At 53.5% G+C, this 26499-nt stretch overlaps 1 protein-coding gene across 8 annotated transcripts in view; it reads right to left on the bottom strand.

Annotated features, from left to right (window-relative positions):
• The window catches only part of si:dkeyp-50b9.1, a 100861-nt gene that overhangs the window by 43131 nt on the left and 31231 nt on the right, over window positions 1-26499 (bottom strand). For all 8 annotated transcript variants that reach the window (XM_038806954.1, XM_038806955.1, XM_038806959.1 and 5 more), the window contains one exon: window positions 22819-22892. In XM_038806954.1, the coding sequence (XP_038662882.1) occupies window positions 22819-22892 (74 nt within the window). The remainder of the gene's footprint in view (window positions 1-22818; window positions 22893-26499) is intronic.

The following is a 26499-nucleotide window of genomic DNA, read 5'->3' as shown; positions in this document are numbered from 1 at the left end:
AGAAGGTAGCTTTACGTCAGTCAAGTAACTGGATGACCCATGTATAAATACATGCATGCTGAGCAGATAAGTATGTAATAACATTACAGGATTAGTGAGTACGACTGTCTATATGGTGACCAACGTCACTGGAATTTAAATCAGAGTTTGCAATGCAACCTATCACACTACCTCAGTATCTAGCCTACTTTCCTCCCAGTGTAGAATTTACTGGTTTCCAAACACTTCTTAAATATTTATTGATCATATTTTCTAACAAGGGAATATTGCTTTGTTTCATTACGACGATTTTTATAATGTATAAAATTATAATGCATAGTAGGTAAAACTATAATGCACAGTAGGTAAAACAAGACCATTCCAGTGAAAGTACAGCATATAAATTAGATTTCCATTGGAGTTGATTTTTCAATTGAATTTCTGAAGACATTAGCGGGAAGGCATTAGTAGCACCCACCGAATCGTTCACTTATTGATCCCATCTGATTTTGTGGCTTCAACTTAATTTACATAGTTTGGGTGCGCTCTCAGCCCAAATTTGGTGTTCACATGGGGAGCTGTCTGGGGAAACACGCAGAGAGGTGGTAGGCCAGTAAGATAAGGGAGGTATATGATGCTTAAGGTGGCATGGGTGGAGTAGATAGAAGATAATTAGGGGTTACGGCAATTCAATGTACATGGCCACCATTAAACACTTTTGCACCACCAGTTTGACTTGCCCCTAACCTCTGTCTGACCGTGTGAACAAAGAACAAAGAACAAAGAAAATTACAGCACAGGAACAGGCCCTTCGGCCCTCCCAGCCTGCGCCGATCCAGATCCTTTATCTAAACCTGTCTCCTATTTTCCAAGGTCTACTTCCCTCTGTTCCTGCCCATTCATATACCTGTCTAGACGCTTCTTAAATGAAGGATGGGCTGGGTGTAGTGTGTCTGCTGGGTGGGAAGTGGGGGAGGGATGTGGATGCTGGGGCAGGGCAGGGCCCCCATGACACATGAACGTTCCACTTGATGACCCTCAGCGAGAAGCGGCAGGGCATGGGGGCAGCAGTGTGAGCCCGCGTTGTATAACAGCAACCTCAGTGAGTGGGCTCTAATCATCTCCCGCAACACCCTCCCACCCCAAGATATATGGGCTGGTGAAAAAGAATTTCCAGCACCCATGCAGGGTCACCCCGGTGAACAGTGGAATGTCATCCAAAAACCAGGAGTCCATCTCTGTCAAACACCAGAGCTCTTCTCACATCATCATCCTCCCTCCTGTAGATAAGACCTGCAGATTCGGTCAACCCAGGGCCAACACCCTGTGGTGATGCTGATATGACCCTCGGAAGAAAGAGCGGGAGCTGCGGTAGTGGGAAGGAGTGGAAAGCTAGGGGGAAGGTCGAGTGAAGGATTGGGAGACAGGGAAGGGGTGAGAGGTTCCAGGGAAGAGGGATTCTGTATGGGGGGGGGGGGGGGGAATAAAGTTGCAGGGGTAGTAAGTTGGGACAGGGTGGCGAAGCTGTCGGTGGCCAGGCCTCCTAGTAGGTAAATCAAGAGATGATGAGGTTGTTCCGTATGGAATAAAGTTGCGGAGGTGGGAAGTTGGGGCAAGGTGGTGAAGCTGCCAGGGACCAGATCTCCTAGTAGGTAAATTGGGAGGGGATCAGGTTGTTCAGTGTGTGGAGGCCCTGGATCACACTTTGGGTGGCCTGTCCTGCTAGCTCAGGGTCCACGCCCGGATCCTCCTGGACACCATCCTCATCCTCCATATCAGAGGAGGCCTGCTGTTCTTCTCCTTGTGCAGCACGTCATTTCTCTGCTGCACGATGTTGTGCAGGACGCAGGGGGCCACCAATCCTCACCACCAGTCCCTGTCAACAGGGATACCAGTGGCTGCTGCAATCGGTGTCAGTGTCAGGCTCTGTGGCCCCTGTCCTTTTCCCCCAGTGTGGTCGACTGTGGATCACCTCACTGGGTGGGCCATCTGTTATCCTGCCAGCAGGGTGGCAACTGGATGTGCAGTGGAGACGGTCAACGTGTGCTGCCAATCACCACTATGCTAAGAGGCTGGAGTGCAGGCATTGCCTACAGATGGGGATGAGCGAGGGATGTGTTTGTTGGGAATTTAGCTGCAGTGTGGAATCTGGGTGTAACACACAGGTTGTGACTAAGAGCTGGTTATGTTTCCTGGCTGGGGTCAGGATGAATGGGGGGAGGGGCGTGGTGGATATGCAGCGCTTGGAGACATCGCATGATCCTGATGGGTAGGTTGGCTGATATTGTCACTGGTGAGGCTTGTACTCAGAGGGGCTGTCTGCTGGGGAGGGTTCTAGCAGGCACAGTCCATGTGTCCTTTGTTTGGGGTGAGCTCTGCTATTCTCCTGATTCCTCTGCTGTGGGGCTGTCTCCCTTCCAAGCTCCCCAGCTACTGGCTCCCTGGCAAAAGTCTGAGATTAAATGAGTCTGTTTGTCACCTTGCCATCACATTTGATCCTGAGTTGAGTTTCTGACTTTGGATTCATGCCATCATTAAGATCACCTATTTCTACATCTGCAGCATCGCTCATCCCCCCCCCCCCCCCCCCCCCCCCCCCCCCACCACCACCACCACCACCACCACCTCAGCGCATTCAGTGAAACCTTCAGTTATACCATTGTTAATTCTGGATTTGACTGTTCCGATGCACTTCTGGTTGGTCTCCCATATTTTAAATTTGAGGTGCTCCAAAACTCTGCTACCCAATGTCTTAACTCGCAAGTCTCGTTCCTCATCGCTCCTGTGCTCACTGACTTAACATTGGTCCCAGGTCAAGCCATGTCTTCATTTTTTAAATTCTCATCCTTGTTTTCAAATCCCTCCATGGGCTTGCCCCTCCCTACCTACAGTAACCTCCAACCCCACAACCCTCTCACATCTATGCTCCTCTAATTCTGGTGTCTTGTGCATTCCCAATTATAATTGCTCCACCATTGGTAGTTGTTCCTTCAGCTGTCTAGGTTCTCTACACATCTATATCTTGCTTTCCTCCAAAACACTCCTTAAAACTTATCTCTTTGATAATCCGTCTTGATTATATCTTTGTACGACTCAGTATCGTACTTTCTCTTAAAATGTTCCTTTGAGATACTTTCAGACATTTATTGCATTAAAGATACTAAATAAATGTTGTTGGCCACCAAGCTTCCTCAGACTTGTGACAGCACGTACTTTATAATTTGACCACTTCTGACAGTTTCAAGGTGAAATGAAATAGATCTGTGTCCTAGTCCCCACTTTGGTATTTTCTTCTTCCTCTCCATGCTGCTGACCTTTTCCTTCCCTGAAGATATGGATGGAGCTTGCCTGCCTACTAGGTCAGAGAGCAAACACTCCAGTCTGTCCAGACTGAAAGCGATGACAAATACAGCATGCCTTATTCAGAGAACTCCTCTTTGGCTGATGACCCCGCGCTTTAGTTGCTCACACAGAAACTCAGCTACAGCAGCTCATTGGTTATCTCCCACTCCTGTAACTAATTCCCCCTGACTATAGGCATCAATAAAACTGTGCCTATGGGACTGGCTATCACATCTCTGCCCTTGATCAAACTAAATTAAGCTCCTTTTCCGGCGCCCCACTTTTACCAGATGGCCGTCCCTCACAATCCGCGCCATGTTCACTTACAATTTAATGTGACAGGTGATACTGCTTTGTCCTCACTTTTAAAATGAATATAATTGATCTTCCTCACTTATGACAGTAAATTGAATTCAGTTCTGCATACTTAAAGCCAAAATGTTGCATGGCAACAAAATCATTCCAACTTGTACATTGCATATTTCACTTACAAACAGTTTTACATCCCTGACACTGAAATGGCTGGTTTTGTCCAATCGGGCGTTTCCAATTCAAACCCAAAATTTAACTCTGGGCTCTAAAGAACCAAAAGGCTGCTTAACTAATCTGAGGATCTGACATTCCATGCACCATCCCACCTACCTGGACACATCTGCTGGTCTGGGTTAAGATCCAATTTATTCAGGCCATACTCCGGCACAAAGGAAATTGGTGTCAGTATTTTGCAAACTCCTTTCCAACAGCAAAATATTTTTATTCATACAGGGGCAAAATAATGAGTTAGATTCTGAGATATTGACGATACTCATCAAACCTTATGGATGTGCACTTTTTTAAAAACAGGATCAGTTTATGGCAGTGAGAATTTACCAAGAGATGAAATGGAAAAAAAGGTCAGGCGATCTTTGGGATCATTTTTGGCGACCCATTTTTCAATATCCCACGACCCATCCACAGGTCACAACTCCCACTTTGAAAAAAACTGCACTAAGTAACATCTCACTGGAAGTGATTTTGTACATTCTGCTATTTTGGCTCCATGGTGATAGACAGTCTGTCTCTTGGTGCAGAACTCAATACACAACTTGGGGAAGCAGCTACCACCTTTGCCCAATTCAAGAAACATGCATGGAATAATATGATACTGACTCTTTGGACCGAGATGTTAGTTTTTTGAGGCCTGTGTTCTCAGCACCTTGCTGTATGGTTGTAAAACTAGGACAATTTCCAGCTATCAGGAAAAGAAGCTCAATAATTTTCACTTTCACTGGTTGGGGCGCATTCTGGGCATCTCATGGGAGGACATGGCTGTAACACATATGCAGGCAAGATAAGAAAACTATAATTGGCTAGACCCACTGATGTATTGTATTCTCTAGTCCAGTGTTTATCAAACTTTTTTTCCGGGGGCCCATTTTTACCAACTGGCCAACCTTTGGAGCCCATGCTGGCCGACTGTTGCGACCCACCATTTTTGCTTATCTTTAATGCGACAGGTGAGCCTGCTTGGTCCTCACTATCTCACTTGCTTGGTCATTCAATGTTACATTTCTGTATGGGCTGTTCACCAGAGGCCCTGGAGGTCACACCAGCACTGCTTTGTCCTATTGTGGACTCTCCTGAACAGCTCACACCACCACTGCTTTGTCCTGCTGTGGGTTCTCCTGAGCCACACTTTCCAGCAGGTTTAGTTGTGAGATCCTGCCCTGTTTGTGTCTCTGGACCTTTCTTCCTTATTACAAAATGATCCATTTTCAATTTTACAGTCCTGTTGCTTGTTTGTTGCTCACAAAATGGAAGAATCGCGCTCCGAGCACGTAACATCAATGTTCGGGGTCATGATCTGTTCTCTGCAGTCGCATCAGGCAGGAAGACTGCATTGAATTTTTAAAAAATCTTCTGCTGGGTCAGTGCGCTGATGTCAGGAGGAGACAGTGTTTCTTGCTGGACTCTGGGCATGTGCACTGGTGAGCGGGTACGCATGCACAGTGTGCCCACATTCTGAAAGCCAGTCGCGGGCAGCATTTTTAAAGCCGGTCGCAGCCGGCAGTTTTCAAAGCTGGCTGCTGCGACCGTTGCGCATTAATCCCACGATCGGGAATGCCGCGATGAATAGCTCCGTGACCCTCCCAACATCCGCCTGCAACCCACCTGCAGGTCGTGACCCCGACTTTGAAAATGACTGGTATAGGGTGGGATTCTCTGATCCTGAGGCTAAGTGTTGATGCCATCATAAACGCCGTCGCATTTCTCGATGGTGTCAACGTGGCCTCAGGAGCACTGATTCTGACCCCTACAGGGGGCCAGCATGGCACTGGAGCGATTCACACCACTCCTGCTGCTGATCCCCGGCGTCAGATAGAAGCTGCCGTCTGCGCATGGGCAGTGGGACCAGCACCAATGCGCGCATGCGCAGAGGCTCCCTGCTCCGCGCCGGCCACGCAACAAAAGAGGCCCCCAGCCCGAGAGGCTGGCCCGCCGATCGGTAGACCCCGATCGTGGGCTAGGCCACAGCGGAGCCCCCCCCCCCCCCCCCCCCCCGCCGGGGTCGGACGCCCCCCCCCCCCTTCTCCCACCACCACCAGGCCGTCCCGGATGCATCCACGCCGAGGTCCCGCCGGGTAAGAGCAGTAGTGAACGGCACCAGTGGGACTCAGCTATTTTTACGTGGCCGCTCGAACCAACCCGGGAGGAGAATCAGTGGGGGAGCCCCATAGAGCGGCCCCTGACCGGCGCCGCGCCGACCGCGCCACCGCTGATGGTGCCGATTCTCAGCTGTCTGGAGAATCGGCGGACCGGTGCCAGGGCACGATTCGCGCCTGTCCGGGGTTTGTCCGGCCTGGCCCCAGGGTGAGAGAATCCCACCCATAGGGTGGGAATCTCCCCTACCTGGCGGGGCGGGCCATACCAGTGCCAAGGAGTGGCGTGAACCTTCAGGGGCTAGGCCGGCACCAGCGGGGTTGGCGCCAAAGGACATGGTGCCGCGTCAACCGGCGCCGAAGGGTCTCTGTCCGGCCGGCGCGAGTTGGCGCATGTGCGGGAGCGCCAGCATGTGCTGCCGTCATCCCAGCGCATGCGCAGGGGGGTTCTTCTCCACGCCGGCCATGGCGGACTGTTACATCGGCTGACACGGAGGGAAAGAGTGCCCCCATGGCACAGGCCCGCCCATGGATCGGTGGACCCAGGCCACAGTGGGCCCCCCCTCCCCGGGGCCAGATCCCCTCGCCCCGCCTCCTGAGGATTCCGCAGGCCGCCCACAGAGCTGCTGTATTTTACGCCGGCGGGACCCGCTGAAAACGAGCGGCCACTCGGCCCATCACAGGCTGGAGAATCGCCGGGGCGGGGGCGTTACCAACGGCCCCTGAACGGCACTGGCGAAAAGGCGGGCGGCTTTCGGACAGGTGAAGGCTCCACTCTCCAACAAAGGCATGTGGATTGGAATGGTCTATCCCACAAGGTAGATGGCGATGTACAAATCGTAGGATCTCTATTTCAGAGTGGCGGAGGAGGAAGTGACGTTCGTGAAGGCCGAAGGATTGTGACTGAAATTAGGGATGTGACTGGAAATGTGATCTGGATTGAGGGGAAGGGGTCTGGGCTTAGTCTTTGCTTTTTTTCGTTTATGGGGTTTTACATTTGTGTACTGGGTGGTGAAAAGTAGGAGTCATGGGGTTGGTAAAGTGTGGGAGGATAGTCTGGCTGTGTTTAGAGTTTGTTATAATTATTTTGGATTTGGGGGATGATGTACCATCAATTGGACGTGAGACACGATGAAGATCCAAACTGTGACTTTAATCAGCTAGTTGTTAGCCCGGTGGTCGACTACAGAGAAAGGCCGACTGCCGGGAACTCTGGGTACTTATACCCCGCCTCGGAGGCGGGGTCTACTTGCCTCTCGACCAATTGGTGAGCAGTCACATGACTAGTCCCAGCCAATCAGACGAGAGGCACATGACCAGCCAGAGCCAATGGGAAACCAATGCTCTGCACCAATGGCAGTGCTCCCATTCATACCACCACAGGGGATATGTGTACTAAGTTCGGTGGGAGCAGCTAGGGAGGGGGGTTGTTGGTGGCGGACTGTTTTGGTTCCCTGGGATTGGATTTGGAAGAGGGGATTGGGAGGAGGGGGGTCCGGATAGAGGTCCCCGCACTAGCAAGCAGAGTCTAGTGAGTGGACGGGCATGTAGTGGGGGGAGGGGCCGGGGTTGTCAAAATCTGGTTGAGCAGGTTTTGATGTGCTGGGGGGGTGTTGAAAGGGAGAGGGAGAGAAGTGATACTAGATGAGGGATTAATATGTGGGAGTTGTTGGGGGGTGTTTGGGGGGTTGGGTGTGGTTGTTTGATGGTAACAAAAGGATGGGGCGGGTTAGGTCTGAGAGGCAGCATTTGGAGATATGATGATGGTAGATAAGAAGGGTGGAAGGGGTGGTGGGTGTGAGAGACCCCCAGTCAGAATAGTAATGTGGAACGTGAGGGGGTTAGGGGAACATGTGAAGAGATCAAAGGTTTTCATACATTTGAAGAGCTTAAATGCTAATGTAGTGATGCTACAAGAGGCACATCTTAGGGTGAAAGATCAGGTGAGGCTTAGGAAGGGCTGGTGAGTCAGGTGTTTCATCCGGGGTTTGAGTAGCGTTTGAGGTGTGTCGGTACTAGTAGGCAAGAGGGGACAGTTCCAGATGGAAAAGGTGGTGGCGGATCGTGGGGGGGGGGGGGCAGGTATGTAGTAGTGACAAATGCATTTCACTGCTGAATGTAGATGTCAAAACTTTGGCAAAGGTGTTAGCGTGAAGGCTGGTGGTGTATCTCCCGAAGGTGATTCGAGAGGATCAGACAGGGTTTGTTAAGGGAAGGCAGTTGTTTTCAAATGTGAGGAGGTTGCTGAATGTGGTCCTCTCCCCAGCAAAGGGAAGGGAGACGGAAGTGGCAGTGACTCTGGATGCGGAGAAGGCATTCGACTGGGTAGAATGGGGTTATCTGGGGAGGTTTGGGATCGGGCCAAAGTTTGCATAGGTGCATCTGCTATATAAGGACCCAAAGGCTAATGTGAGTACGAAGAATTCGAACTTGGGGTATTTTGCATTGCTTCAGCGTACAAAGCAGGTGTGCCCCATGTCCCCCCTTTTGTTTGCATTGGCTATAGAACCCTTGGCCATTGCTTTAAGGAGCTTGGGGTTGTGGAACGGGATAGTGAGAGATGGGGTAGAACATAGGGTCTCCCTGTATGCAGATGATCTGCTCCCATATGTTTCAGAGCTGAAGGTATCGATGGGGGGTATAATGGAGCTGCTCCAGAGGTTTGAGAAGTTCTCCGGGTACAGGTTGAACCTAGAGAAGAGTGAGGTTTTTATGATCTCCCCACTGGGAGTGGGAACGGGGGTGGGAGGATTGCCATTCCGCTTGGCGACATCTCCCTTTACGTATCTGGGGGTGCAGATTGCTCGGGACTGGATAGGCTGATTTGGCAAGGTGACAATCTCCCTTAATCATTGGCAGGCTGGGTACAGGTTGTCAAAATGAATGTTTTGCAGTGGTTCCTGTTTCTGTTCCAGTGTTTGCCGGTCTTTCTTCCTAAACTGTTCTTCAAAGGGGAGATAAGTTGATCTCCACATTCATTTGTGGGGGGGGGGCAAGGCCTCCAGAATGAGAAAGGTGATATTACAGAGGGGAAGGCGAAAGGGGGGACTAGGCCTCCCAAATTGCTTTACTATTATTGTGCAGCAAATGCTGAGAAGGTGAGAGGATGCTGATAAGGAGGGAAAGGCTATGTAGTAAGGTTGGAGCCAGGCCCTTGTAGGGGGTCAGGGTTGTGGGCGTTGGCAACGGCATCACTCTCGATGGCCCCAGGAATGTATTCGGGGAGGAGTCAGGTGGTGGTGGCCACATTGAGGATTTGGAGAGAGTTTAGGCTACATTTTAAATTGAGGGCTGGGGCAGTGATGGCCGGTTAGGGGGAACCATGTGCTCGGGCCAGGAAGGATGGATGCGAGGTTTGGATGTTGGGAAGAGAAGGGTGTCAGATAAGTAACCCCCCAAGCTACCCCCCGCCCCCCCAACTCCCCACTGTGGCGCTCACCCAGCCTCCAGCCGTGGACATGTCCCCGGAGCTGTATCCCATCCCCTGGGTGTTCGGATGTTGACTGCTGCGTGTGTGGTGTTGCCTCCCGCAGTATTCAGGCACAGGGTCCAGCCATCAAGGTGAGAATGGAATGCTAGGCAACGACTCCCACATGCTACATGGCCTGCTCACCGATGGGAATCCACTCGGGTTGTGTGGAGCGCTCACTTAACCACGATTGCCAAATTCCTATAATCAATAGCCTGCGGCTGCACGGCCAGAGGTCTCAACAGTCAGTGGGGGCTATGGGTGATCGGTGGGGCAGATGGGCAGGGACAAGAGTTGCCCCCGGAATGCGGTTGTGATCTAGGGGTTGGCATAGTGGTGCCGCACACGATTGCCACCCAGTTGCCCCCCCAGCGCCTCCTCCCTCACCCTCCCAGGGCAGCCCACCACTGCGGAGGGTCCACATCCTAGCTGAGCACTGAGGTGGCAAGCCCAGCATACTCGGGTTCTTTGCTTGTGAGCAAAGATTGCGACTCACCGTCTCACCAGGTTCACGTTTTTCAAAAGGAGTACTAATCCCCACCAGCCGGTAAATGATGGAAAGCCATTGGATATGGGGTGGCTCTTGTGATTGTATGGAAATGAGGCTGAAGTGATGATAATTGGTTTCGCATCGCGCTACAGTGAGATCCCGATTTCGCCTACAGGAGCCGGCCAGTTGCATCGCAAACTGTTTGGCATCTGACACGGATCTTATTTTGGCCTCTCTAGCTATTCACTGGAATCGTTACGCTTGAGCGTGAGTATAATGAGGCCAGAAGTGTGGGCAAAACCGGTGAGAAATTCCCCAGTGCCCAAAAAATTGCTTAAGTATCGTTGAATAGCGGTGGGGACCTCGCCGGTAGAGTGGGCGCGAAACTTCCTGAAAAACCAAAAACTAACTTTGAAATTTTGGGGGAGAATCGGACGCAGGAATTGTGGAGTTCCATGACAGCAAAACTGGCAACGCACCTGGACCGATTCAGCTACTGTGAAGGGGCTAGCACCGGTGCCACGTGGAACACAATTGATTCCAATGAGAAACGGTGCAGGATTTGCCGGTTTCGCGATTGACACTCAGTAGGCTGACAAGCCGCAGCCGGATATACACATTTCACTGCTCACACAGACCATCCCAACCAACATGATGGCAGTGAGGAGAGCGTCACCCCATTTCACAGACATCAAGCTGGTGAACCTCCTGGATGGGATGGAAGAGAGGCGGTTGACCCTTTACCCCGGCCCGGGAAGGAGGCTGCCAGTCGCCGTCATTCGCCGTGCCTGGGCGCAGGTGGCATAGGTGGTCAGCGCTGTGAACAACACTGTCCGGACTGGCCAGCAGTGCCAGGAAAAACTGCACTACCGCCTCAGGGCGGCTAGGGTGAGTAGGCAGCACTGTGCCCCTGGCACCAACCCCGTCCCACATACCCATGACCTTATCACCCCCCACAACCCGGAGGGCGGCCTAACCCCACCCTGTATCACATGCCGGTACCCATACCAGCTGCCATGGCCGGGTGCCCTGGCCACTGAGGCCACCAGCTACCCACCCCCTGGGCTGCATCCATCAGACTGTCTAACACTGTCGTTTTCCATTTGCCCCTCCCATCCGGCCAGGGAAGGCTGCCCATAACCACCGGGAGTGGGTGAAAACTGGAGGGGGGCCGTCAGACTGCGGCACCTGACTTGGCAGGGCAGAGGGCCCTGGACGTGGTCGTCGGCCCAGAGGAAAGGGAGGTTGCCGGGGTGGAGTTCGGCTCCAGGCGAGGAAGTGAGACCGTGCTGAGTGTTGCGGTCCCCGTGACATGTGGGTCAACACCCCACCCTCAACACCACCCCCACACCACTCTCACCCTCACCCCACACCACCCTCACTCCCAAACCACCCTCACCCCCACACCACCCTCACCGCCCCTACAGCACCCTCACTCCCACACCAACCGGACCCTCACCCCCACCCCACCTCCACCACCCGTACCCTCAGCACTCTCTCACTGTCACCCCAACACCACCCCCACCCCACCCTGACCCTCACCCCCACCCCACCCCATCACCCCCACACTCACCTAAACCCTCACCCCCACCCCCACACCACCCGTACCCTCAGCACCCCCTCACCCCCACACCACCCTCACCCCTACACTACCCTTACCCTCACCACCCCATCACCCCACCCATACCCTCAGCACCCCATCACTCTCACCCCCAAATCACCCGCACCCCCGTCACTCCCACTCCCCAGCAGATCTTGCGTCTTACAGGACCTGCTGGAGATGAGGGGCTCCATCCGGTGTCCCCCGCCCCCAGCCAGTGCCACAGCTGGAGCCCTCGCGAGCTGTAGCTCGGACGGCAGCCCTCAACCCGAGACTCCCGGAGCTCGAGTTTGAGGATGACACTGATTTCCCATCACAGCTGTCTCCAATACCGTCCACCATCCCAGAGACACTCACCTTGGTTGGGCACTTTAGTGAAGTGGCTACTGAGACACTCTCTGGTGTGCACCACACAGCTGATCTGGTACAGCAGGTGGAGGTAGGAACACCCGAGGAGGCAGATGGTCGGGTGGCGGGCCAACCTCATCGTCAAGCTGTTGTCCAGCCGGATTTCAGGCTTCTGGAAAGAACAGTCCCATCGATTGTGGAGCTGTAGTTACAGAGTCAGGGACTACATGAGGGGTTGTCGGCGAGCATCCAGCACCTGCAGTAGGAGGAGTCCAACGTGCAGGAGTGGGAGGTGCTGCTGATAATGGGTGCCATGAGCGGTGTCAGCGGTGGAGGCATTGGGGCGATGGTGTTGGCTATGGATCAGCATTTCCAAGGCCTGGGGCATTCTGTGCAGGTGCTGGCTGAGGCCCAGAACAGAGTTTCCGACTCACAGGCAGCCATTTGACAGAACCACCTGGAAATTGCAGTGGTGCTCCTGAGCACGGCCCAGTTACAGCAGACCACGGCTGGGAAAGCCGGCGGCAATGCTCAGGCGCTGGCTGAAGTAGTCTAGACATACAGGGAAGTGGCCCAGTCCCAGAGGAAGATTGCGCAGTCACTGGTTGCTGTGGCAAACCCAGAAGGTGGTGGCACAGTCAATGGGTGATGTGGCACAGTCTCAGACAGAGGTGGTCTACTCCCTATGCTCCAGGGCCGTGTGCATGCAGACCCTGGCCGAGTCCAGAGCCGGCCTCCAGGACTGGCAGCGGCAGGAGAGCCTCAGGGGATGGCTCCCCTCGCACCTCCCTTCCATGGAGTAGCCTGGGGCACCCTGAGGGAGGAGGAGGTGATGGGGTCCATGCTGGTGACTCCCACAGTGGAGGTGCCGGAACGCCACTGCATGTCGGAACTCCCCCCCCCTTGCTCTGGCGCATCTCGTGGATAGCGAGCAGAACAGTGCCGCACCATGCCACCTGGGACACCTGAGCAGCAGCCTGGCCCATCGCCCCAGAAAACTGCCACCAATGGGGACCCAGGTCACAGTGTGGGAATCACAGCTGGCAGCCTCCATTTCTGATGTACCCTCTGGAGATTCACCAAGACGTAGTGTTAGGGCCTGCAAGGCCAGAAAGTTAGACATCAGTTAAGTTGGCACGGGTGTAGGACACAGTTTAGTTATAAGGGCAAGGGCACAAATCTATACATACGTTGTCACATTAAACACCTTGTGGTGAATTATATGCCATTGTAATTCACACTGTATTGCCTTGCATGTATCGTGTCCTTGTGGGCTCTGTATACGAGCCGTTGCGCGGCTCTGCCCATAGGGGGAGATGAGGAGTTTGTACTGGGCTCCACCTTGGCTCTGCCCATGGTTCCGCCCATGGCTTCTCCCATTAACCAGAAGTATAAAGCTCTGCAGCCGTAAGCCTGCTCTCAGTTCCTCTGGTCGCAGGCTGGCTTAGTTGTAAGACTATTAAAACCACAGTTTACTTCCAATCAGGTGTCTCGTTGATGGTCACATCACATCTGTTAACACTGTGACAACCTGCCTCGGTCCTCTGACTGATGGGTGTGAGGGGTGGGCTTGTCTGGGCTTGCCAGAGAGGGTGAGCGGGGGGCGGAAATGGGCTGACATTGTGCATGGCTTGGGCTCCCCCCCCCCCCCCCCCCCCCCCAAACTGCCCCTCCCACCTGACCGTAGTGGATAACCCTTGTTGCCTAGGAGCCAACCCCCCAGGGGTGGGGGGGTTGCGTATTGAACATGTCAGGAATCGTCGAATGTGCCAGGATGAAGGTGTCGTGCAGACATGCATGATGTGCAGCTGATGGTCACATATCAGCTACACATTCATTGAGTGGAATCCCTTTTGGTTAGTGTAGAGCGGCCACTGCACGGGCATCCTGGTGGGCTCAGTCCACATTGAAATGGATGTATTGAGGCGTCTGGGGATATAGGCCCTCCGTGATGGCACGGATGCATCTGTCCACCGAGGTCTGTGAGATCCCGGACAGGTCTCCCCTGGCGCTTTGATGGGCACTGGAAGCGAGTGTCCTCCTCTATACCCCTGCAGTGCCAGGTGTGCCATGATCTGGCAGATATGTTGCATTGTCTCCCTGCTGAGCCGGAGTCTTCGACGGCATACCTGGTCCGGCAGGTCCTCGAATGACAAGCAGTGCCGGTACACGGGAGGGTCATGTGGCACCTTCTTGACACCTCTTTCTTCTCAGCCTGTTGGGTGGCTGGCTCTCCATTCTGGGTGACTGCTTCCTATTCCTCTAGGGCACACTCCACTGCTGCACGTTCCTCTGCTGCACGCTGTGCTGCTGCAGCTTCCTCCTCCTCGACAGCTGCAGCCACTAGAGCCACAAGGCATCCCCAGGGCTGCGGCGATTAACCAGAAGGCCAGCATTGTTGGTTGAATTCCAATATCCATTGTCTGCAGAGGTTGAAAGGCTGGCATGTTAGCATGGTGTGTATACCCGTGCCCAACCAGGTCCAACAGGCTACATGATGGCCCCAGTTGGCACTGCGGACTCTGCCCCTGCATGTTTCCTCCACCTCCATCTCCCCACTCCTGGCCCAGTTGATGGCTAGCGCCGTGTGGGCCTCTGGCCCTGACGCTTGCCCCTAATGCCATGGGTACCGCTGGCTGGCACTGCCCTTGCCAGCGGTATGCACCTGGTGCCGCCTATGGAGGCTACAGTGGATGTTGCCCTTGGTGGGCTGCCAGATGCCCCGCCGGCGGGTGCGACGGGTATGGCTGAAAGTGAGGTGGGGGACCTATATGGCCGGTGTCACTCTGCAGAACCAGGGTCCAAGGTGGGTGATCAGTCAGGTGTGCAGCAAGATGGCTGCCTTGCAGGCTACTGCAATGACGGACTGTGATTGGATGCCGCGCCAGTCCCATGGGGGTCACACCGGCCACTCGGCCTGTTGCCCCCCCCACATCGGCCCTGGCAGGGCCCCCACACCCTAGCCAGCTCGGCCAGCGACTGACCCGGCAGTCCACAGTCACGCCTCTCTGTGTCCTACTTTCTCTCTCTCCTTCAGCACACATGACGGCGGTTACACGATTTTGAAAAGCACAAGTGAACCGTGGCATTGGGAACTCGGCAGGCGGAGAATCGTGGAGGCCCCGGAGAATACCGGGTCAGGTTCGCTAATGATATGTAAATTATGTTTACGTGTGTTTCTGGATCGCATTGACGCCGGTGTCGAGGTGACAGAGAAATGCAATTTGGCATCAAATGGCGACAGCCACAATTTTGACACGGAACCTATTCTCTGCCCAATCGTGCTTCCTGATTTCGGCGTCAGCTAACGGAGAATCTCGCCCAATACCAAGAAAATCAACCAAAAATTCGAAATTAAATAATATTGCTTCGGAAATGTAAAAAAAAACTTCAGTGCAACTGCAAGAGAAGATGCTCATTTTTTTTCTGACAAGTATAGATTGCCTTCCCACAGAGATTTTGTCAATACAAAATGGCAGCTGCTGTTTTATTTCAAGTTTAAAAGACTGTGGCATTTTGAAAAAAATAATTTCAGATGATGATAGTTATATAGACCTTATCCATCCTTCAAGAGTTTTTACATCTTCTTCAATTCATGATTTCCACACTGAGAGTTCAGGCCTACAAACAGTCAAAATGAGGTCTTGAACTCTGCATTAGGATCAAATGCTGCTGCTGGGTTTGGGTTCCCTGCCTGTATGAAACACACCACCACCATCCACCCCTATAAACCTCAACTTGAAAGAAAATTTGGACCTGTCAGAAATGGGGGCAGGCCTTACCGCATCTAGGTCTATTCCACCATTTTTAAAGGTCTGTGGGATCTACCCGGCTCTGAAAACCCAGCCCTAGGTGTTAATGCAGTTATTAAGAGGTGCGTGCTTGCCTTCAGAGGCTACTTTTTATATTGGGTGCAAGGAAAAACATCTGGAGAAGCCTGAACCATAACACAGTGTGGCGCTAACAATTATACTCAAAGCCGAGAGACTAGTACAATAGAGGCTTTATTGCTGTACGATGTTGTCCCTCCATCCGCAACTGTAGACTGAGGGTCTGAGCAGTTCTCATACATATTTATACACAAGCTCCCTGTGGGCGGAGCTAGCCGGCAGGGGCTGACCGGAGGAACCTGTATTACAGGTACAGGCATACATCCCCCTACTGCAGTACACATAACTACAGTGGTTATCTCACCACATTCACCCCCTGTAAAAAATGGGTCCGGCGGGGGTGACATGTAACTCTAATACAAAGGATGCTATTTACAAGAGGGTCCAACAAGGAAAATCAAGAGTCCATCCGGTTAGCAGGTTACAGGTTGAGCCGAATCGGTGGTCGGACGTTCCGCTGTGATCGGCGTAGCTGTGGTGGTGACGTCGGCACAGGCGGTGATGGCCCCGATGGTGCAGGTGCTGGCGGTGTTGGTGCTGGCTGCTGGCGGGATGACTCCGAGAGCAAGCCAAAATCTTCCATGTCCTCCAGGGTGGGCAGGGGGATGAGGGATGGACCTGATGGGGACGAATAGGGGGGCGCTGGGGTTGGCGCAGGAAGGGGTGTGGGCATGGGATCGGCACCTGAGGGAGCCAGGTCCCGGAGCGAGACTGTGTCCTGGCGGCCGTCGGGGAACTCCACGTAGGCATACTGAGGGTTGGCGTGGAGAAGGCGTACTTTGTCCACCAGGGGTTCCGCCTTGTGGTGCCGTACATGCCTACGGAGAAGGACTGGGCCCGGAGTCGTGAGCCAAGTCGGGAGCGACACTCCGGATGTGGACTTCCTAGGGAAGGCAAAAACACGTTCATGGGGTGTACTGTTAGTTGCGGTGCACAGTAGCGACCGAATGGAATGGAGCGCGTCAGGGAGGACCTGCTGCCAGCGAGCGGCTGGGAGGTTCCTGGACCGTAGGGCCAGCTGGACGGCCCTCCATACTGTCCCGTTCTCCCTCTCTACCTGCCCGTTTCCCCGGGGGTTGTAGCTGGTCGTCCTGCTGGAGGCGATACCCCTGCTGAGCAGGAACTGACGCAGCTCATCGCTCATGAATGAGGATCCCCTGTCACTGTGGATATAGTCGGGGAAACCGAACAGGGCGAAAATGGAATCCAGGGCCTTGATGACGGTGGCAGACGTCATATCTGGGCATGGGATGGCAAAGGGGAACCTAGAAAATTCATCGACCACACTAAGGATGTAGGTGTTGCGGTCGGTAGAGGGAAGGGGCCCTTTGAAGTCCACGCTGAGGTGTTCAAAGGGGCGGGATGCTTTCACCAGGCGCGCGTGATCTGGCCGGTAGAAGTGCGGCTTGCACTCCGCACAGATCTGGCAGTCTCTGGTGACTGTCCGTACTTCCTCGACGGAGTAGGGCAGATTGCGGGCTTTGATCAGATGGTACAAGCGGGTGACCCCCGGATGGCAAAGGCTGTCGTGCAAGGCACGGAGCTGGTTCACTTGTGCACTGGCACATGTACCTCGGGAGAGGGCGTCTGGGGGCTCGTTGAGCTTGCCGGGGCGATACAAGATCTCGTAGTTAAAGGTGGAGAGCTCGATTCTCCACCGCAAGATTTTGTCATTCTTGATCTTGCCCCGCTGCGTGTTGTTGAACATGAAGGCTACCGACCGTTGGTCAGTGAGGAGAGTGAATCTCCTGCCGGCCAGGTAATGCCTCCAGTGCCGCACCGCTTCAACGATTGCCTGGGCTTCCTTTTCGACAGAGGAATGCCGAATTTCGGAGGCGTGGAGGGTGCGTGAAAAGAATGCCACGGGTCTTCCGGCCTGATTCAGCGTGGCGGCAAGGGCGACATCTGAAGCGTCGCTCTCTACTTGGAAAGGCAGAGTCTCGTCTACGGCGTGCATCCCCGCCCTGGCTATGTCAGATCGAATGCAGGCGAAGGCCTGTTGTGCCTCGGCCGAGAGGGGAAAATGTGTGGACTGGATAAGTGGCCGGGCCTTGTCTGCGTATTGCGGGACCCACTGGGCGTAATAAGAGAAAAACCCAAGGCAGTGTTTGAGGGCCTTGGGGCAGTGGGGAATTGGGAGCTCCATGAGGGGGCGCATGCGGTCGGGATCGGGCCCCAGTAGTCCGTTTTGGACTACGTAGCCAAGGATGGCTAAGCGGTCTGTGCGGAACACGCATTTCTCCTTGTTGTACGTGAGATTAAGGAGAGATGCGGTGTGGAGGAATTTATAAAGGTTGGCATCATGGTCCTTCTGGTCATGGCCGCAGATGGTGACATTGTCGAGGTACGGGAAGGTGGCCTGCAATCCGTACCGGTCAACCATTCGGTCCATTTCTCGCTGAAAGACCGAGACCCCATTCGTGACGCCGAAGGGAACCCTCAGAAATTGGTACAGACGACCGTCCGCCTCAAAGGCAGTGTAGGGACGGTCCGATTTACGGATGGGGAGCTGGTGGTAGGCGGATTTCAGGTCAATAGTAGAGAAGACCCGGTACTGTGCAATCTGATTGACCATATCAGAAATGTGGGGGAGGGGGTACGCGTCGAGCTGCGTGTACCGGTTGATGGTCTGGCTGTAGTCCACGACCATCCTGTGCTTCTCCCCGGTCTTAACCACTACCACCTGGGCTCTCCAAGGGCTGTTGCTGGCCTCGATGATACCCTCCCGAAGCAGCCGCTGGACTTCGGACCTGATGAAGGCCTTGTCCTGGGTGCTGTACCGTCTGCTCCTGGTGGCGACGGGCTTGCAATCCACAGTCAGATTGGCAAAGAGGGAGGGGGGCTCGACCTTGAGGGTCGCGAGGCCGCAAATGGTGAGGGGAGGTAGGGGTCCACCGAATTTGAGGGTGAGGCTCTGGAGATTGCACTGGAAATCCAGGCCTAGTAGGAGTGAAGTGCAGAGGTCGGGGAGAATGTACAGACGGAAACGGTCGAATTCCACACCCTGTACAGTGAGTTTAACCAGGCAGAAACCCCGGATCGGGACAGAGTGGGAACCGGAGGCAAGGGAGATCTGCCGGTCGGCGGGATGGATCGCAAGGGAATAGCGCCTTACCGTGTCCGGGTGGACGAAGCTCTCGGTGCTCCCGGAGTCGATGAGGCAGGAGGTCACATGGCCGTTGACCAGCACCGATGTGGAAGAGGGTGCCAGGTTGCGAGGACGGGACTGGTCGAGCGTAACGGAGGCGAGCAGTGGTTGGTCGGCGGTTGAGTCAGATGAGTCCGACGAGGAGCGGTAGCGACCCGTGTCCCGTGATGGCAGCCCCTGGAGACGAGATGGCGGCATCCGCAGTACCTGTGGGTAAAATGGCGGCGTCCATGGAGCGCACGTTATGGGGTCGGAACAAAATGGCGGCGCCCATGGAACGCACATGGCTGTGGTGGATGAAGATGGCGGCGCCCATGGGGCGCACATGGCGGGGGCGGTAAAAGATGGCGGCGCCCACTGATCGCACGTGGGGTCAGGGGAAGCGGGCGGCGGGGCCCATTGAGGGAGCGGCTGAGGCGTGGGGACCGGCGGCGCGATAGCGGCGACCGTCCGGGACTGACACACCGCTGCAAAGTGGCCTTTCTTTCCACAAGCTTTGCAGGTCGCTGTGCGGGCCGGTCAACGTTGGCGAGGGTGCTTCTGTTGGCCGCAGAAGTAACAGTGGGGACCCCCAGGGGGTGCGGTGCGGCGGGCAGCGCAGGCATAGTGCGCGGGGGCGGCTGCTGGGGGGGGCCGTTTGCGGGGTCCACGAGGGGTGGGACGGATGGGCCTGGGGAGCCGTTTGCGGGGTCCACGAGGGGTAGGACGGGTGGGCCGAGTGGCTAGCGGAGTAAGTGTGCGCACTACGGGAGGCGGCCGTCATGGAGAGCGCCAGGGCCTTTGCGGCCGCGAGGTCGGGGGCGACCCCTTCCAGCAGTCGTTGCCGGATGGGGTCCGATGCAATGCCTGTAACGAAGGCATCGCGCATGAGTAAATCCGAATGTTCCGCGGCTGTGAGGGCCCGGCAGTCGCAGTCTCGTACCAGAGGTATAAGGGCCCTCCAGAAGTCCTCAATCGACTCACCTGGCTGCTGGACGCGAGTAGAAAGTTGATGCCTCGCAAACAGGGTGTTCGTCGATGGTGCATAATTCTCCTTGAGCAGTTCCATAGCTGCGGTGTAGTCGGTCGCATCTCGAATGAGCGGAAAGACGCTGGAGCTAAGTCTGGAGTACAGGAGTTGCTTTTTCTGAGCCTCCGTCGGGGGAGGGTGTGCTGAAGAGATGTAGGCCTCGAAGACTGCGAGCCAGTGATCAAAGTCTTTTCTGGCGTGAGGCGAATGTGGATCCAGCTGCAGACGGTCAGGCTTGACTCTGATGTCCATGGTGACTGGGAAATCGTACAGCAATAAATTGTGGCGCTAACAATTATACTCAAAGCCGAGAGACTAGTACAATAGAGGCTTTATTGCTGTACGATGTTGTCCCTCCATCCGCAACTGTAGACTGAAGGTCTGAGCAGCTCTCATACATATTTATACACAAGCTCCCTGTGGGCGGAGCTAGCCGGCAGGGGCTGACCGGAGGAACCTGTATTACAGGTACAGGCATACATCCCCCTACTGCAGTACACATAACTACAGTGGTTATCTCACCACACACAGTTTAGATGGTATTTGTAGTTTCTGCCATACTTTCTGATGACATGCTGGACCATCATTTTATTTCTGAGGAGCTGCATTGCTAACATTAGCTACAGGGCATACTATAGATTGGCTTCTTTTGATTCTTAGGCAGTGACACAGAGCTCTGCTAGCTCAGAAAATTTAATACTGGAAAATTACAGAGCAATAGGCATTGAATTCCTCCCACATTGCTTTACTCTTCATGCAGTAAAATATTGTATGATTTCTATGGGACCTCCTTACTTTCATTTGAGATCAGATTCTTGCTTGAAATTGATTAAAAATATGTCATTTTTGCAACCCTCCCTCCTGCCTCCAAACCGGAATACATCAATCTGTACATGGAGTTTTAGGTGTGTATAATCCATGTGGAACCTAGTTTAAAAACACAGACACAGATGGTCTGAGGTTTGAAAATGTGAATGGCTTTGGTGTCTAAAAATAGGAATGCTGAATGGCTTTGGTTCCTAAAAATAGGACTGCCTAAAACAGAGTGACCACTAAAACAATCAGAATTGGCATGAGGAAACCGATCATCAAAAAATCCTCTGGATCAGACCATAATGCTGCACAAATCAAATGGACAAATAGGGCTAAATATACAGTATTACAGTCGTCCAAACACTGTCCCCGGGTGAAATGTTTTAAACTCTGCTCTGGATTTTCTTATCGGATGAAATTCTGAATATAAATATGGTAGAATCTGGTTTGTTCCTGCCTTATGATTTGAGCCGACCCATCACACTTTTATGAGTCAAAAGTTCCCACTGTTCTGCATGTCACTGGTTTGGAAATCACCTTTTGGAAAGTGGGAACTTGTGTAGTGCTACATGATTTAAAGATCTCCAATTTCAAGGGGACAGTACACCCAGTTGGGGAATAGTGGGAGCTGGCCAGGGCAGTGAGTGGCAACATGATTCATCCAACGTAGAAACTTAGTGCCAGAGTGGATTGCTGTCACATACATTCTCCTTTTTCTTACAGAAGGCAGATGTGATTTTAACCTAATAAATTGATTTATTTAATGAAAAAAATGAATGAACACAATAGTTTACACAGCACAATTCTCCAATTCCTGTTATCCCTTGTACGTGATACTGTTACTGCTCCAGGCAAAACTCACTTTCAGCCAACTTTCCTGAAACGAAATGGCTTTAGGCAGCAAGATGTATGGAGTTACTGTATCTCTAGGGAAAGAGGTAAGAGGTGGAATGGAGGAGGAAATGGAGGATTCTCTGACATTCACCAGCCTCGCTCATCGGGAATTGGCAATCGTGGTTAAGTGAGCACTTGACACATGCTAAGTTGGTTCCTGTGGGTAGGCGGACCATGTAGCATATGGGGTCATTGTCTAGCATTCCAGTCAAACCTTGATGCCTGGACACTGCGTGTGAGTCAACACCACACATGCAGCAGCCAACATCCGAACACCCAGGGGATGGGACGCAGCCTCCGGGACACGACCATGGCCAGAGGGTGGATGGGTGCCACAGGGAGATGGGGTTGGCTGGAGAGACAGGAAAAGGGTCAGGGGTTCAGCCTGCATTGTGGAATATAGTAGCTGATGCATCATAATGGCTGTGCAAAGAGTTGTTTAATTTGCTGCGCTATACCCCACTTCTGATAGTGCAACCCTCCCAATCGCCCTGGCCCCCTCCCCACCCCTACCTAACCCCTCTCCCAAACCCCAGTGCCCTCAGTGATGCTCAATGTGCCTCGCCCTCCCTAGCTCTACCACTACATCTTGGTGTTTCCCCAGGATGCACATCTGAGGTGGAAGCAGCCTGCTGCTTACCTCGTCCTCGGGCCTTCGATGCCCCTGGTGGGCGTCCTCTGGGGCCGGAGGGCTCAGGCTCACTTGTCAACAGCACATGCACAGCTGTGCCACCCTGTCCTGTGTGCGGACGCGGCCTCTTCAGAGGGGTGGAACTCGGGAGTGCTGGTGGCCACCGTCGCTGCCCCATGGGACGGGTGAGCAAGTGCGGTTTAAATGCTGCTCGACGTTGTGAGCGGGGGGGCTAGCGAGCACGGTCCTGGCGAATAAGCTGCGATCCGGCATTCGGGGCGGGAAGCCCGTGAGGTCTTATTAAATGGAACAATTAACGTTGAATAGTGTTGCCAACGTCGCTGAGCCGAGCACCAGGAAACATGCGGCAATTCCCACGCACTACAACACTTGGAAATGTTTCCGGAGAATTGTGCCCCTGATCTTGATGATTGCCAGCTCTCAGATAACATATATGCCATTTATTTCATTTGTATTTCACTACAATGCATCTTATCAGATATATCACAGATCCAATAGAAACACATAGAAATAGAGGGCATTTCAGTAATAAAATTGTTACTTACCACTGAGAGCATACAGGCAGTGGCTGCGTTGGGAGAAAAGTACAGTCCCTGGCCATAGATCCCATCACTAAAATCTACAACAGAAAATCAATGAGATCTACTGTACCAACAGGTGTCCACATAGTATACACATAGGAAATGTTAGGCCATTAATCCTCTTAGTCTGTCCACCATTCAATTAGATCAAGGTTTAGCTCATTACCAATGGCTACTGATACTAGGCTTCCTCAATTACTTTTTTAAATTTTGTCACGGAACCATCAGTCCCCCAACAATTCCACATCTAATTTCCACCCGGTCTCTGTACCACCACCTTCTCCAGTACCATATCCACCCAATGCGAAGCATGATCTGATGTTGCAATTGCCGACTATTCTGACCCCTTACCCCCAGCCAGCAGCGCTTTCCCCAGCACAAAAAAGTCGATCCGCGGGTATACCTTATGGACCGCCGAGAAAAACGAGTCGTCCCACTCCCTCGGGTGCAGAAACCTGCAAGGGTCTACCCCTCCCATTTCCACCATTATTCCAGCCCATGCCATCGCCCCCCCTGACGGGACCAGCGAGTATAGCCGTGACCTGTCCAACCTTGGCTCCTGCGCCAAGTTCCAGTTCCCCCCTCCCCCCAACTATCAGTTTGTGTGAGTCCAAGTCGGGGATGGCTCCACACACCTTCTTCGCGAATCCCACATCGTCCCATTTGGGACATAGAACATTACAGCGCAGTCCAGGCCCTTCAGCCCTCGATGTTGCACCGACCTGTGAAACCACTCTAAAGCCCATCTACACAATTCCCTTATCGTCCATATGCCTATCCAATGACCATTTGAATGCCCTTAGTGTTGGTGAGTCCACACTGTTGCAGGCAGGGCATTCCACGCCCTTACTACTCTGAATAAAGAACCTACCTCTGACATCTGTCCTATATCTATCTCCCCTCAATTTAAAGCTATGTTCCTCGTGCTGGACATCACCATCCAAGGAAAAAGGCTCTCACTGTCCACCCTATCTAATCCTCTGATCATCTTGCATGCCTCAATTAAATCACCTCTTAACCTTCTTCTCTCTAACGAAAACAGCCTCATGTCCCTCAGCCTTCCCTCATAAGATCTTCCCTCCATACCAGGAAACATTCTGGTAAATCTCCTCTGCACCCTTTCCAATGCTTCCACATCCTTCCTATAATGCGGTGACCAGAACTGCACGCAATACTCCAAATGCGGCCGCACCAGAGTTTTGTACAACTGCAACATGACCTCATGGCTCCGAAACTCAATTCCTCTACCAATAAAAGCTAACACACCGTACGCCTTCTTAACAACCTGGGTAGCAACTTTCAGGAATCTATGTACATGGACACCGAGATCTCTCTGCTCATCCACACTACCAAGAATCTTACAATTAGCCCAGTACTCTGTTGATGCGCTAACAATTGCACACAGAAACACGAAACGGTACAAAAGAGGCTTTATTACCGTGAGATGTTATTCCCTCAACTGCAGCTGTAGAATGGCAGCTCAGGAGAGCTTATGAATATTTATACTGCTCCCTGTGGGCGGAGCTAGCCGGCAGGGGCATACCAGCAAACCTGTAATAGCAGGTACTATTGTACATCCCCTAATAGAGGCACACACATATATATACAGTGGTGGATCACCACATTCACCCCCTGTTAAGAATGAGTCCGGCGGGGGTGACGTGAAACTATAACACATAAGCAGTGATTTATTTACAGAGGGGGGAAAAAAAAATCAGGTGTCCATCTTGCAACCCGGTGCCCGTCACAGATTGAGTCTGACCGGCGGTCTGACGGTGCGTTGAGAGCGACGCAGCAGTGGTGGCGACGTCTGCACAGATGGTGTCGGCGTCGACAGCATCGGTGGTAGCGGTGTTGGTGCTGGCCAGTGGCTGGATGACTCCGGGAGCGTGCCGAAATCTTCCATGTCCTCTAGTGTGGGCAAGGGAATGAGGGATGGACCTGGTGGGGCTGACGTTGGGGGCGCCGGGGAAAAGGAGGGTGGCGCGTGGGTGAGGAGTTGTGTGGGCGTGGGATCAGCACCCGAGGGAGCCAGGTCCCTGAGCGAGATTGTATCCTGGCGGTCGTCGGGGAACTCCACGTAGGCATACTGGGGGTACGCGTGGAGCAGGCGTACCCTGTCCACCAGAGGGTCCGCCTTGTGGAGTCTGATATGCCTACGAAGTAGGTCGGGAGCGACACCCCGGATGTAGACTTCCTAGGGAAGGTAAAAACACGTTCATGGGGTGTTTTGTTAGTCGCGGTGCACAGCAGTGACCGAATGGAGTGGAGTGCATCAGGGAGGACCTGCTGCCAGCGAGCGGCTGGGAGGTTCCTGGACCGTAGGGCCAGCTGGACGGCCCTCCATACCGTCCCGTTCTCCCTTTCTACCTGCCCGTTTCCCCGGAGGTTGTAGCTGGTCGTCCTGCTGGAGGCGACACCCCTGCTGAGCAGGAACTGACGCAGTTCATCGCTCATGAATGAGGATCCCCTGTCACTGTGGATGTAGTCGGGGAAACCGAACAGAGCGAATATGGAATTGAGGGCCTTGATGACGGTGGCAGATGTCATATCCGGGCATGGGATGGCGAAGGGGAACCTAGAGAATTCATCGACCACACTAAGGATGTACGTGTTGCGGTCGGTGGAAGGGAGGGGCCCTTTGAAATCCACGCTGAGGCGTTCAAAGGGGGGGCTTTCACCAGGCGCGCACGGTCTGGCTGGTAGAGGTCCAGCTTGCACTCAGCACAGGCCTGGCAGTCTCTGGTGACTGTCTGTACTTCCTCGACGGAGTAGGGCAGATTGTGGGCTTTGACTAGGTGGTACAACCGAGTGACCCCCGGATGGCAAAGGCTCTCGTGCAAGACACGGAGCTGGTTCACTTGTGCGCTGGCACATGTACCTCGGGAGAGGGCGTCTGGGGGCTTGTTGAGTTTGCCGGGGCGATACTAGATCTCGTAATTATAGGTGGCGAGCTCGATTCTCCACCGCAAGATTTTGTCGTTTTTGATCTTGCCCCGCTGCGTGTTGTTGAGCGAATACGGGTGAAGGCCTGTTGTGCCTTGGCCGCGAGGGGAAATTGCGTGGACTAGATCAGTGGGCGGGCCTTTTCCGCGTATTGTGGGACCCACTGGGCGTAGTAAGAAAAGAACCCTAGGCATCGTTTGAGAGCATTAGGGCAGTGGGGGACGGGAAGCTCCATGAGGGGGCGCATGCGGTCGGGATCGGGCCCCAGTAGTCCGTTTTGGACTACGTAGCCGAGGATGGCTAAGCGGTCTGTACTGAATACGCACTTCTCCTTGTTATAAGTGAGACTGAGGAGAGATGCGGTGTGGAGAAATTTGGCAAGGTTGGCGTCATGGTCCTGCTGGTCGTGGCCGCAGATGGTGACATTATCTAAGTACGGAAACGTGGCCCGCAGTCCGTACAGGTCAACCATTCGGGCCATTTCTTGTTGAAAGACCGAGACCCCGTTAGTGATGCCGAAGGGAACCCTAAGGAATTGATACCGTCGACCGTCCGCCTTGAAGGCAGTGTAGGGACGGTCCGATTTACGGATGGGGAGCTGGTGGTAGGCGGATTTCAGGTCAATTGTTGAGAAGACCCGGTACTGTGCAATCTGATTCACCATATCAGATATGCGAGGGAGGGGGTACGCGTCGAGCT

Source organism: Scyliorhinus canicula, chromosome 9 (genome assembly GCF_902713615.1).
Source record: "Scyliorhinus canicula chromosome 9, sScyCan1.1, whole genome shotgun sequence".
Classification (NCBI taxonomy): Eukaryota; Metazoa; Chordata; class Chondrichthyes; order Carcharhiniformes; family Scyliorhinidae; genus Scyliorhinus; species Scyliorhinus canicula.
Note: the sequence above shows the minus strand (reverse complement) of the source record. Positions and strands in the feature narration are given on the sequence as shown.